Source organism: Ceratotherium simum, chromosome 2, assembly GCF_057802395.1.
Source record: "Ceratotherium simum simum isolate JZ-2026a chromosome 2, ASM5780239v1, whole genome shotgun sequence".
NCBI lineage: Eukaryota > Metazoa > Chordata > Mammalia > Perissodactyla > Rhinocerotidae > Ceratotherium > Ceratotherium simum.
In genome coordinates this window covers 70,068,314-70,082,747 of record NC_141901.1, presented here as the reverse complement: position 1 = coordinate 70,082,747, position 14,434 = coordinate 70,068,314, and the positions used below count along the sequence as shown (strand labels likewise).

Below are 14,434 nucleotides of genomic sequence, written 5' to 3'. Positions count from 1 at the left end.
TATTTTATCTTTTAAATCACTGTAATACTGTGTTGTGAATAGCTGGATGGTTTGTACGATTGTTTGTATATCTCAAAAACATGTTTTTACAATGCGTACCTAATAGAATCTGGTTATAAAAAAATATTGTACTAGAGATTTAAAAGGTATTCTAATTTGGTTTTTTAATTTTCGTTAAGTCAGATACTTGGGAAAATTTTGTGTCGTTAATAACCAGAAGTGCTTAAACATTGAACATACACGTACTTATTGTGGCAAAGTAATGTCTAAAAGGAGATTGGAGACAGCCATTTTAATATGAAATTTGAAGGTTAAAATATCAGAAATACCTTTAAAATGGCTATAACAGTTTCAAGAATATAATAGTATATATATTGTTGAGTATCTCATGAACCTTATTAGCCTGTCTCTCTGATATTTGTGTTGGTAAGAATGACCTTTACATTCTCTTTGAGTATTCTCATTGATTGAAGTCTAGCTTTAGTCATTTAATATGTAATTTTACTGTTATATATTTATAACACAATCGTATAATAGTGCAGTTGTCTTATGTATGTATGTACATGTGTATGTATATACATTTTGTAGTTGATTAATAAATAATTTATATAGTGGTTTTTGTTCCTTTCCAAAAAACTGGGGGAAGCAGTTTTTTATTTGAATTTTCTTGTTTGTCTTCTTAACCTTTTGCTATCCCATGATCCAGGTTTAATCATTCTTATAGCTTGTTTTTACTAGAAGCAAGTGAATATGCCTAATCCCTCTTGTCTCTATGCTGTAATATTTTTATGGTGCTTATTATGTTTTTATAATACTTAAATATATCTTCATGTATTCCAATTATCTGATTCTGTATTTCTTGAAAATAGGAACTACATTTTAGTTATCTCTTTTGCCCATATTTGCAGTAATTGTTGAAATGCGTTGCATCAATCACATGTGATTCAAAAAATGTTGAATACACACTATATTCCACACCTATTGTGCCAAGTAGTAGGAATAAAAAGATGAGTAAGACACTGTTCTTTCTGATGAGGGATTACTATCTGTTGAAAGGGTAGATATTCAGGCAATTATAATGAGGAGTGATAAGTCCAGTAATAGAAGTTTGAATAAAGTATTTAGTGTCTGGGAGAACTGGAGGTGATATTTGAGCTGCTTTGAGAAGGATGAGTTAGGTGTCCATTAAATATGTCAGGCTTGCCAGGCATAAGAACAACTTCACTGAATGGCATGTTCAGGAAAAACAATTATGTCAGGATGGCAGAGCATAGGATATATATGGGAATGAGGGAAGTGCCTGCTATGAGCTTAGAAAGGTAAGCCTGATGCTTCTCTCTTGGAATGGTTAATGGGTGATGAGGTCACTTACCAACTTAGAAAGTACAGCAGCTGGCAGTAAGATGTAGGAGAAGGGAAAGGCAGATTGAGCTTGTTTAGGGGAATTGAGCTTGAGGCTCTACAGAGTACTTCTTTGGAAATAATATCTTAGATTTTTAAGTGTTGGGATTAGAGATATAAATTTGGAAGGAGAAGAGCAGTAAGGAAGAAACCTCAAGGAATATTAACATTCAAAGTGAAGGTGAAAAAGAGATCTGAGAGTTATTGTGGAATCTTAAGAGAATATCCAGAAGAGTTCCATCAGAAGAGCTTTAGATGCCATAGAGAGATTGAGGACTGCAGTTCGGAGTTTTTAGGAGAGCAAATTTGGGAGAGCTGGGGGATGAGCTGAAGTGGTGGGAGGAATAGATGAGTAGTAAAAGCATAGAGGCCTAGTGTGTATTTTCTCACAAGAGAAACAAGGGAAAAAAATTAGTCAAGAGCAGTTTCTCTCGGTCACTGGAGTTAATTAAAGAAATTGTGCATGTTGCATCCAGTGAATTTATTATGATATCCTTGAACTTTGTATATCTTTCTTTCCCAATAATAATAGGGCCCAGCAAGCATGATGGCCTACTTGCTTGTTTCTGGGCTATTGCTAACTCGACTTAGAAGACCCATTGGTAAGATGACAGTAACTGAGCAAAAGTATGAAGGAGAGTATAGATACGTTAATTCTCGGCTCATCACAAACAGGTATGGAGAAATGTGTTAAATGCATTTAGCTGTACTAAAAATTCATTTTTATGGATATTGATGTCATGTAAGTTGACTAGTAACACTGTTTAGTAGTCTAGTAACACTGTTTCTGAAATTATGTGTATTTACCTCTTTTGAAAATATACGTTATGAAGGATATCAGTTTTATAAAGTAGTAATCCTCCACATTTCTAACCCTTTTTCTTTTTAACTGTGTAGTATCCCTGATTCCCCTCTTCATGTCTTTATTGACTAATTTTCTGTTAATTTCACTTTAAACATAGTCAAATACAATTCAAATTTGCTTCCTTCTTCAAAGAAAATTTTGTCTAAGTTTATCCACAAATATTTTTATTTTGAGATTATGTTTGGAATACTCAGTAATTCATTCTTACTACATGTCTCTCCCTATTTTCCAAATAGTTTAAAAATCCAGAATAGGAAGAAAAAGTATTGGGCTTTGGAGCCAGCCTGACTACTTCCAAAATCTACCTCCTCTACCTATCAATTATATATTATGTGACTTTCGTCAAGTTATTTATAGCCTTACTTTACTTGTTTATAATAGGTAGATAATGCAGGGTCATTGTGAGGATTAAATATGAAATATATATAAAGCTTCCAGTGCAGTTTTTAATATGTAACAGGTGCTCAATAAATTTTCTCATATATTGGCTGTCAGCCTAAGTCATTTTGAGAGTCCTAATATTTATTTACTACCCTATAGGCATTTACAAAATTACTTAGGAAATTACTCTCTTAACAGTTCCGTCTTCCTTTATTGGCTTGCTAAAATGGTACCAGTTTTAAATAGAGTTTTTTGCTGTAGGGAGGCAGAGGAATAGATGGTTGAGTAGAGAGGTGATTTGCCAAGTGAATGAAAGATGGTATCAGCCAGGGTGCTTTCTATTGCAAGAAGCAGAAAACTCTGACTCAGGTGGCTCCAACAATAAGGACATTTAGTACTTCAGTAAGAACTCTTAAGGTAGAGCAGTTCCAGGTGTAGCATGATCAAGGCTCTGGCTCTTCTTTGATGTTCTCTTGGCTCTGCCTTCCTTTGTATGTTGCCCCTTTCCTCAGGCTAATTCTTTTTGTGATCATAAGATGGCAAAAGCAGTTCCGGATCTCACCAAGCCTCTTCCCCTGAAAAAAGTCCCAAAACAAAAACAGGCCATCTCTTCTGTTGTCTCTTGAAGAGAGCAAGGAAACTTTCCCAGAAGCCCCACAGCAGACTTTCTTTCACATCTCATTGGATAGAATTAGCACTTGCCCATGCCTAAAGCAATTACAGCAAAGTGATTGGCTTAGACCAGTTGGAACTCATCCACTGTGGATGGGGTTGGATCATTCCTAAACCATTTGGGTGCACAGGAAAGGATAGATAATTTTAAGAAAATTGGAATTCTCTTAGGAAGAAGAACGTGGAAGAGAACAGATGCTGGATAGGCAGCCATCAACATTCTAAGATGTTCTGTCCTTTCAGATTTTAGATTGGAGCTAAAATGACTTAGCTCAGGAGTATAATTCTCACCTCATCTTCCTCCATAGGCTTAAATGTACATAAGAAGTAAGAAAAGTGATTAGAGGTGTAGAATTGTGTTTCTTTCTTTTTCTTTCTTTTTTTTTTTTTTTAAGATTTATTTATTTATTTTCCCCCCAAAGCCCCAGTAGATAGTTGTATGTCATAGCTGCACATCCTTCTAGTTGCTGTATGTGGGACGTGGCCTCAGCATGGCCGGAGAAGTGGTGGGTCGGCGCGTGCCTGGGATCCAAACCCTGGGCCGCCAGCAGCGGAGCGCGCGCACTTAACCGCTAAGCCACGGGCCCGGCCCCAAGAATTGTGTTTCTTAAACTGGGAATCTGATACCCTGGGGTATCATTGTGTCAAGGAAACTGTGACGCACAGGTCAAACATGATTCATCTTTCTGGAAAGTTAATTTTGCTTCAAGGGGTTGAGGTAGGAACTGCCTTGTTTTTTATGATGGAAAAAAACACAGGTACATTTTGGAGTAGAATATAAAATTTACATAAATTTTAAGAGAAAAAAGACACTTCAAAGAAATATTGAGTGTTTATTGAAGGCTGTTTTAACTGTGCCTTCTAGGCTCCTATGTAAATCTTTACTTTCCTCTGCTGTAAGAAGTACTTTGCTGGGAAAGTTCACATCATACTGAATAGAGTGGAAAGACAAGACTTTAGGGTCAGATATGAGTTAACATCTCAGCTGCTTGACTTGCTAGCTCTGACTTTTGCAGATTTACTTAACTACACTGAACATTTCTTCATCTATAAAAATGCCTTTTTTTTTCCTAGTCAAGATCTTTGTGGCCCTTGTGGACTCATTCAAGCCAGCTCAAGAAAAGAGAGTTGTTGTGAGGATATGATGGAATTCCAAGAATAAGAATGACTATGCAGCTAGGCCTCCTGGGAGCTGGCACTGTGAAGCCATCAAGACTTAGTTTGCTTTTCTGTCTTTCAAAGGCTGTATATCATGGCATTGCTACTTATGTTTTTAGAGCTGTTTTGTCCTCTCCCACCTCTCTGGGTCTGTATTCAATTTGTAGTCTATAATGGCTGTCACAGCCCTGCCTTCCTGTATATCATGGCAACTTCTTTCTTATTTCTTTATTCAAATTTCTGAGAATTAGCCCAGCACACCTTTCCAGCCAGGCTACATGGGGCATGTGCAACATATGGTTGCAGTCCAGTCTATGATCCAGTCAGGTGTGTATTCCTGTGCTCCAGTCAGCGGAGCTAGGTATAGACCATGGCTTGACATGCACCCAATAAGCTCTTAGTCACAAAATGTCCATTTAAATACAAATATTCAGTCGTCAAATACTATATTTCAGTTATTTTTCAGGCTTAGGTAACATTAAAATTAATTGCTAAATTATTTTCTTTAACAGTGAAGAGGTTGCCTTTTACAATGGGAATAAAAGAGAAAAGCAGACAATCTACTCAGTCTTTCGAAAACTGGTAAGGTAACATGCTTGAAGCTCACGTATTTATGGAAAGACTTTTTTTTTGGTCTATACCGTGTGTGTGTGTGTGTGTGTGTGTGTGTGTGTATGTATCTTTAGTCTTTAAAATATTTATTTTTAAATAACTATAAAGGATTTTTTCTTAAAAATATGAGAATAAAAACTATCACATCCATATATTAAGTTGCCCAGTTAAAAAAATGGATGGATTTATTAAAATAATTGTCAGTGTATTTTTACAGATGTTGCTTAGGAGTCTTATTTAGTGATAAATTTAGTGATTTCTACAGAAAGAATTTGTTCCTGTAGCCTTCGTGAAAATACTGTGAAGATTATTAGAGCAGGGGTCAGCAAACTCTTTCTTTAAAGGGCAAGATAGTACATATATAGTTTAGGGTTTTCAGGTCTTATGGTCTCCATTGCAGCTGTTCAACTCTACCGCTCAAAGGTAGCCATATACTGTGGTAAATGAGTGGTGGTGGCTATGTTCTAATAAAACTTTATTTATAAAAATAAGTAGCCAACTGGATTTGGACTGTGGGCCATAGTTTCCTGACCCTTGATTTAGAATATAAACATTGTTCCTTGTAAAAACTATACTTCAGTTTTTATTAACTTGCCACTTAGAAAATTTGAATTCAAGTAATTCATTATTCATTCAAAAGATACTGAGTGCCATCCAGGTGCTTATACTTGTTCCAGGTGCTAGTTGTAATGGATGAGCTTGACTGACAAAATCCTGCCTTTAATTTTAGTGGATGTTTATGAAATTAAATATATATTTGAGGTGATTTAAAAAGATTAAAGAAGTTGTCATTTTAAGTTATTTCAGAAATTGCATTTTTGCCTTATTTATATTTAACAAGACTGAACTTGGATCATGCTCACTGATAAAATGCGTTTAAGGTAATTTTCCAGGAGACTGTTGTTCACTGGCTCGTTCTTCACATGGCTTGCTTATTCCTGTCCTTTAGATTTCAGCCCAAAAGTTATCACCTGCTGGAGGCCTTGCCTGCTCTGATTAGTCTATCTGAAATGGCCTCCACCAGTTCCTTCCCATTTTAATGATCTGTTTCCTTAAAAGTATATATTGCAATTTGTAATTATCTCGTTGGTTTACTAGTTTGTCTCTTTCATTAGAATGTAAACTCCATGAGCTCAGGGATCTTGTCTGTTTTATTCATTCTTGTATTTCCAGCATTGAGCACAGTATATAATACATGGCGTTTGTTGAATAAATGTTCCAGCTATTGTTCTTTTGCAGAAAATAGTAAGAGCAAGCTACTCTGTACTCAGGAAACCCACAGTTTAGTGGAGGAGACAATAAACATTTAAACAACTGGATATTTTATATGATTTCAGGCGGTAATGAATTCTGTGATCAAAAATAAAATGGGCTGAAGCGGTACAGTCTGATGGGGGCTGTTGCCTGGCTGATTTAGCTAGGATGGCAAGAGAGTCTTTCTTGAGGAGGTGGCATTTTATCAGAACCCCACGTGAGGTGAGGGAGTTAGTCACAAAATATAAATATTTAGGTATTCCTGGCAGAGAGAACAGCACGAGGAAAGCCTTAAGGTGAGAACATGTTTGAGGAACCAGTGTTTCTGGAGCTCAGTGAGAAGGAGCAAAGTAGAAGCAGATGAGGTTTAAGATAGAGCCCAGTGCTGGATCATGTGGGGCCTTGAATAATCTGATAGATGGAAAATTCGAGAACACTAAAAATGCGGAATAAAAAACATTTTCTGACTTGTAATTTTGAGATTATACATGCAAGGATTAGAGCTACAGTCTCGGGCTGAGCAGCATGGGTTTCCATTAGTGCTTGGTTCAGAGTGAAATATAATTCTTAGAGAAAGCTCAGACCAGACGTCTCCAGCTAAAGCAAAGCACTGAGTGCCAGTCTGGACAGCTAGTGTTTCGCCTAAATTAGCTCATTCTTCTGTTCTTTTTATTTTGATTATTGATCAGTTTTAGCATATGTGTGTCTGACAGTATTGTGAATACAATATCATTGTACTATTATATGCAAGGGACACCACGTTAACATTCTTTTTCTTTATGTAATTTCCATTCTGTTTGCATAAAAATGGTTTCATGAAGTTTGGCACTTCCTCAGCCTTGTGCTCAATGAAATGTGATGTATAATATAATCAGAAATCATAGGCACTCAGTAAATATTTGTTGAATAAATTGTACAATTTCTTTTATCCTCATAGTAGATTCATTTTTTTTATACATAGAAAATACATATTTTTTGTTTTTGCTTTCTGCCAGGTGGAGCACCTACATAATTTCATCTTATTTCGGTTTTCTATGGGTTTCATCGATAGCATCATCGCCAAATGTAAGTAGGTTTTAAAAGAGGTGGCAGGGGCCCAGCCCAGAGGTGTAGTGGTGAAGGTCATGCACTCTGCTTTGGTGGCGCAGGGTTCACAGGTTTGGATTCAAGGCATGGACCTACGCACCACTTATCAAGCCATGCTGTGGCAGGCGTCCTACATATAAAGTAGAGGAAGATGGGCACAGATGTTAGGTCAGGGCCAATCTTCCTCAGGAAAAAGAGAAGGATTGGCAACAGATATGTTAGCTCATGGCTAATCTTCCTCACCAAAAAAAAAAAGAGGTGGCGGGATGGGATCTGCGGAAAAAGTGGAGGACTATTATTGTTTTAAGTCTTAACTGTTTTGTTTCAGATTTTGCCACTGTAGTTGGTTATGTAGTTGTCAGTCGTCCTTTCCTAGATTTGTCTCATCCTCGACATGTCAGGAGTACACATTCAGAACTTCTGGAGGTAAAGTAGTAGTAATCATAATAAATTGAAAATTTCAATATAAAAGTAACAGTATAAAATATAAAAGTAAAGAAAATCTACATTTTACTCTTAGAAATGTCAGTGAAAATTAATATTTATTTCTGTTTAGGATTACTACCAAAGTGGAAGAATGCTTTTACGAATGTCCCAAGCTTTGGGTCGAATAGTCTTGGCTGGCCGTGAAATGACTAGATTGGCTGGGTAAGTAATATTAGTAATAATGAGCAATTGCAGAGTATAATTTTTAAAACTATGTTATCCTTAATGACTTGATTGTGCCCAGTTGAGGGTAAGATAAGGGGCAACTGAAGCCCCATTTCCTACTCCTGGAAGCTGGTTTTGATAGAAAATTAAGGAAGATTTTTCTCTGATAGTGAACTTTTCATGTTTCCTTAAGATAGCTGTTTTGAGCCTTAAACTAAGTTAGCGGTTCTCAAGCTGTCTGCTTCATGGACACTGGCATTAGATAAGTTGGGAAATGTTAAATCATGGCAATCTTTTCTTAATTCATAGAAAATTAAATTAAGGAATAGAATTTTGTCATTTGAACTTTTTTATGCCCCACCATACATTTTTTTTTCTTAGATCTTTGATACTGGCAACCTAGCAAAAGATGAACCAAGATGAAGTTGATTTTAATGCAAAAAAATGAAAAGTTATCTTGTGGTATGTGTAGGTGCAGTTCTAAATATGGTCATATTGTCTAGTAAAATTGTTCTTAGACCATAAAATGGGATTAAATATTTCAGGCTCTAATATAAAGGGCTTGGTATGTTGTAAAAAAACACTATAATGTAAAAAAGCAGCTTAAGTTTCAGGTCATCTGAAGAAATTGGATGACAAGATCTTTCCTAGGCCTGTAATTCGTCTGCACATTTCCTCTTCTTTATTCTTTCTTCTCTTCTCCTGTGGTTAAGATCTTCTATCTTCTGTCAAGACAGGAGAAGTTGTAAACTACTATGAGTCATCTCTTTCTCTTGAGAATGCTGACATTTTTCCTACTTGTTGATAACCTTTCTCATGCCTTTATAGTTCATGGCATGTGGGGTGCTTTTCTGTTCCTTTAGGAAGGTTTCTGCTTCTTATTCACAGGCAAATCCTGTTTGCTTCTCTGACGTAGAGTGCTTTCTCTTTGACCATCAGGTCATTCTTATACTCCTCAACCTCTTGTCATTACTTTTGATTTCTCTCTGTTGCCACAGTGATTTCCATCAGTTAACAGCACTTCATCGTTTTCCGTCTTCAGGGTAAGAAAGAGAAGAATCTTCCAAATTCTTCCATATTTGCAGGGAGGTAGCATGCATTTGGTATACATGTAATAACTGCCTTCCTCAGATAGAGCCCAACTTTGTACATGGCTTTGTAGCCCAGAGTGCAGGAGCTCAGGGTCCATACTTCTTGGGTCGAAGAAATGCACTAGCGCTAGTCCTTTTGTAGTATCTACAGGAAGCTTCCTTAAAATTCTAGAAGCAAACAACCTTCTTGACTTACCTATTCATGAAGTAAGTATCTGTTGAAGTAAGGATCCTCTGAAACCTCTTCTCTTTTATTCCCATGTTCCTGCTCTCCTACTTAAACGCAATATTAAAACATGCATACTATCACTAATACTTTATGTTGATGAGACTTCTTTTAGGTTATTTCATTTAAACTAAATTATAATTTTAGAAACTTCAGTTTGTATAAAATAGAAGATATGAACTTACACAATATGTGTCAATTATATCTCAAGTAAATAAATAAATATAAAAATAAAAGATATGATAGCCTTTTGAGTTTTGATTATGGCTTTCTTTTTCTTTTTTAATTTCAGTTTTACTGCTCGGATTACAGAATTAATGCAAGTACTAAAGGATTTAAATCATGGCAAATATGAACGCACAATGGTCTCGCAACAGGAAAAGGGTAAATATGAGTGTACTAGGTCACATAAATTAAGTGTTTGCTGACATAATATGATGCTTTAATACTTATTTCCCTTTAAGGTACTGAAGGAGCACAAGTCATTCCCTTGATACCTGGTGTTGGAGAAATCATTAATGCTGATAACATTATAAAGTATGTACAGAAAAAGGTTCTTTAATATTATAAATATTTGTTAAACTACATAGTAGCCTTTCTCTTTCAGCTACATTTGCTTAGTGTTTAATGTAAAATTGTCCTCTTTTTACTTTCCTCTCTAGATTTGATCATGTTCCTTTAGCAACGCCAAATGGAGATATCTTGATCCAAGACCTTAATTTTGAAGTAAGTTTTTAAATGATTGTATAAAAGCTAAATCATCTTCAAAATGTGAAATACAAAACTGTTGTCGGGATATTTTAAATAATTTTAAGGTTTGACTTAGTCTCTGAATCCACAAAATCGCTTTAAAAAGTAAGTCTTTGAAACACTTAGAAATCTGTTTTTCTTAATTGACAGGACTTTAATTGTTCAAATATTACTATCAAAAAATCTTTTGCAAATGAAGTCCATCTCATGAAAGCCATAGGAGAGACAATTGGAATCTCCAATGTAGAATGAATATTTAAACATGCAAATATAATTTTAGTCTGTTTAATTTCTGAAAATTATGGTTTGGTATTGTTTTGACTGTGCAGGAGGTCACATAAAACAAAACTATAAAAATAAAAGATAGACTTATTACTACTGAAAACAGTGGAGGAGCAGCATAATAGCACCACAGATAGCCACTCACCCAAAACAAGGAACATCCCACGCCAGCGAAGAGTGGTGCTAATTCAGTAGTCTGTTAGCCACTGGGAATGTGGCAGGCCAAATTAAAAAGAGAAAGCAAAAGATGAGTATTTTTGTATGATTTCTAAGACTCTTGCAAACCTGAGGATTATGATTTAGGTTATGTGTCTATCGTGGCTTTGTGTGTAGTTCAGACCTGAAATTCTTAAAGATCACTAACAAATTCCTATCACATAGGCTGTCTCCCCAGTTCTGGATATCATTTCTCCAGAACAACACTGTCCAATAGAACTTTCTGCAATAATGGAAATGTTTTGTTTCTGTGCTGTCCAATGTAGGGGCCACATGTGGATACTGAACACTTGAAATGTGGCTAGTGCAACTGAGGAACTGAATTTAATTTCTAATAAATTTGATCTTAAATAGCCACATGTGACTAGTAGCTGCTGTATTAGCGCAGCTTTAGAATTCCTCTCCCTGTGCTTATGTATGTGGCTTTCTGTAATTTGTGTTGGATGCTGGGATTCTTTTCAACTGCTTTCATCAAAGGAATGTTGTACGATAGTTTCTAAAATACAGAGCATAATTATTGGATTTGTTTTTAAATTTTTAAAATCTTAGGTAAGTCTTCAATTTTTCTACTCTTAGTAATGTATATTTATTAAGTACATCTCCACTTTTTAAGGAACTATAAAAATTAAAAATGTTAGTTATGCGGAGTACTTTGAACTTATTCAACAGTGAGTGTAGTACATTATCATATTTATTTTAAAGCCAGGTAACACAAGAGGAAGTAGAGAAGATTTAAATATAGTTGGTAAATATTGAATGACTGCAAGTATTACAGAAGTGTTTTCTCATTTGGCTCTGGTACTTCAGTCAATTTGGTGTGCTCCCTTGACACAGTAGGTAGCCACCCATCAGGCTTGATTTCAGGGTTAAAACAGAGCTCACAACTCCACCTTTGTTAGATTTCCAGTAGCCCCTTTACTGCCACAACCCAAGGGTGAAGTGGCCATGTGATTTCCGCTTTGAAGAATCCTCTTGGCCCTTTCTCCTGCTTTTCCTCACTGTCTTTATGCAGAAATAGATTCACCAACAATACAGATGCACACATGGCTTAAGCATGGTGAGAAGGGATTTGGGATCTGTGAGTCCAGATACATGGAATATCATGATGATGGTCTGTGATATTATTCATTTTGTCATAAGGTTACCACACTAAGCTGTCGCTTTCTATTTAGTCTAAAAACCCTTCTCTTTAAAGCCTCATGTTTGGATTTAATATACTCTGGCCGGTTCCTATAAGTTCACTTTCATAGTCTGAGAAAGGCCCCTGCTCTTTTGCTCTTTTTTTGTCTTATTTGGAAAGTTGTATTTGAGTCTCCAGTGACACCCCTACTAGTTCAAGTTTTTTACTTCATGACCGTGTTCCGTCCCACTTGTTGTCCCTGTGATTCTTGTTTTGTTTTCTTGTTTTGTTTTCCCCTCCACTGGGAGTTGTGTCTTTGATTTCTGTCCTTTTGGTTGACTGGAATGAATTCCTCTTCTGTCTCTTTCTGGCTTAAGGTATTTTAAATTAGACTTGGCTTTTCTCATTTATGTTGTCTTTCTTACATTTTTCTTAACATAGCTTTCTTTTATTCAACAAACATTCTTTGGTCTTTTGTAACCTTCGATTATTTTCTACCCATCTGGCTCACTTGAAAATAAAGATTCCTTTCTCTTGGAAAGAGGCATAATAAAACAGACTTGGCCACTAAAAATAAACGTTTCCTGCTTTACGATTACTTTGTCTTTTGGGTTACATAATAACCAAATAATATAAGCTTCTTTGGAAGGAGATTTTATACCTTATTCCTTTATGAACTCCTCCCGCACAGGCGTATTTATCTATCTATAGACTGAACACCCTAAAAGCTAACAACGTGTAGGTTGTCAAAATAGTACTTTGTAGTTTATTTAAATTTTTACCTTTTTAGTAAGGCACATTTATAATGTTTAAAGAAGCCTGCAAATCTTCATAAACAGCATACTTTTATATAATTTCTTTTATGTAAATCATATTTGTGTGTAGGATTTTTTGATGATTTATTATGGTAAATTAATAGGAAGTAGGATTTATCAACAAAAGTGTTATTTCTGGGGGAATATTTTAATTGGTAAAAATGTGGTTCAAAGCATTCATTGCCCCATTAAACCTATCCAGGGGCCTCAAAAATGGTATAGTGTTATTAAGAAGTTAATTTTCCGTGACAGTTACCCTTGGCTTTTCGGCTTAATTCAACCCAGAAAAAAAATATATTTTTATAAATCTTTAATGTGGAAAAATTATCATTGGCTCGCTGTGACTGATGTCATAATTGGAAGTTTTGTCCAACATTACCAAAAGCCATGGAGTAAAGAAAAGTTAATGCTGAATCTAAGACATTTGAGCATAAGAGAGTACCTAAGGATGTCTAGTTGTTATTTTTACACATTATTACAAACTTGGTTTTTGGGTTTCCTGGCATATTGCAACAAATAATGTGGAGAAGTATTGGATACCAGTGAAAACCACAATGAACAGTTAAGGGCAGAAAAAGATATATAGGACTGACATTACCCAAATAAAGCACAGTAGTAATGAACCATTTAATTAACAGCTTTCTGAACTTTAGGCGCCTCTAAGGACATCACTATTATAGTAGAGTAAAATTATTGTATGTAATAACCTTGCATTATCAGGAATAATCATTATATTCAATTTTACAGGAAAAGGAGATAGGTAATTGCTTAGAAAGAAGTCCATGCTTTAAAATAATTTTTCAGAAAAAGAGACAGTTCATTCATCTGGCAGAGTCAATCAGAATAGTTCATTCTCTAACACTGATGTGCATAAGATGTGGTATTTTATTGTAGATCAGCTATGTGGAAGGCTAGAAACTCAATCGTTTTTTTAAAGCTCATTCCTTCTCCCTCTTTTTTTGTTGTGGAAAAATGTACTTAACAAAATTTACTCTTGCAACCATTAAAAAAATTTTTTTTTTTTATCAAGGAAGATTGGCCCTGCGCTAACATCTGTTGTCACTCTTCCTCTTTTTCTTTTTCTCCCCAAAGCCCCAGTACATAGTTGTGTATCATAGTTGTAGAGTTGTAGCTCTTCTATATGGGACGCCACCTCAGCCTGGCTTGATGAGTGGTGAGTAGGTCTTCGCCCAGGATCCGAAGCGGCGAACCCCTGGCCACTGAAGTGGAATGCATGACCTTAACGGCTATGCCACTGGGCAGGCCCCTAAAATTTTTTTTTTATTGGGGTGAAATATGTATAACATAAAATTTACCCTTTTGATTACTTTGTACTGTGCAATTCAGTGGCATTAAGTACATTTACAGTGTTGTGCAACCATCACCACTAACCATCTCCAGAACTTTTTTATCATAACAGACAGAAACTCTGTACCCATTACGCTATAACTCCTCATTCGCCTCTCTCCCCAGCCCCTGGTAACCTCTGTTCTACTTTCTGTCTCTATGACTGTAACTACTCCAGTTACCTCATCTAAGTGGAATCACCCAATATTTGTCCTTTTGTGTCTGGCTTATTTCACTTAACCTGATGTCTTCAGGGTTCATCCATGTGGTAGCGATTATCAGAATTTCATTCCTTTTTAAGACTGAATAATATTCCATTGTATGCATATGCCACATTTTGTGTATCCACCTTTTGGCTATTGTAAGTAATGCTGATGGCTCTGCGTTTCATCAGAGTAAAAGCCAAAGTCCTTTCAATGGCTTACACTGCCCTTAGGGTTTACCTGCCACTTACTCTACCCCCACCTCCTACCCCTCTGAGCTCATTTCCTCTACTCTTCCTTCCTG

The 14,434-nt window shown here is 35.9% G+C and overlaps 1 protein-coding gene across 4 annotated transcripts in view; it reads left to right on the top strand.

Annotated features, from left to right (window-relative positions):
• The window catches only part of ABCD3 (ATP binding cassette subfamily D member 3), a 75,013-nt gene that overhangs the window by 45,690 nt on the left and 14,889 nt on the right, over positions 1–14,434 (top strand). For all 4 annotated transcript variants that reach the window (XM_087447089.1, XM_004420815.3, XM_087447093.1 and 1 more), the window contains exons 9-16: positions 1,934–2,076; positions 4,990–5,059; positions 7,339–7,408; positions 7,758–7,855; positions 7,986–8,077; positions 9,690–9,781; positions 9,862–9,934; positions 10,060–10,123. In XM_087447089.1, coding sequence (XP_087303215.1) covers positions 1,934–2,076; positions 4,990–5,059; positions 7,339–7,408; positions 7,758–7,855; positions 7,986–8,077; positions 9,690–9,781; positions 9,862–9,934; positions 10,060–10,123 — 702 coding nt within the window. The remainder of the gene's footprint in view (positions 1–1,933; positions 2,077–4,989; positions 5,060–7,338; positions 7,409–7,757; positions 7,856–7,985; positions 8,078–9,689; positions 9,782–9,861; positions 9,935–10,059; positions 10,124–14,434) is intronic.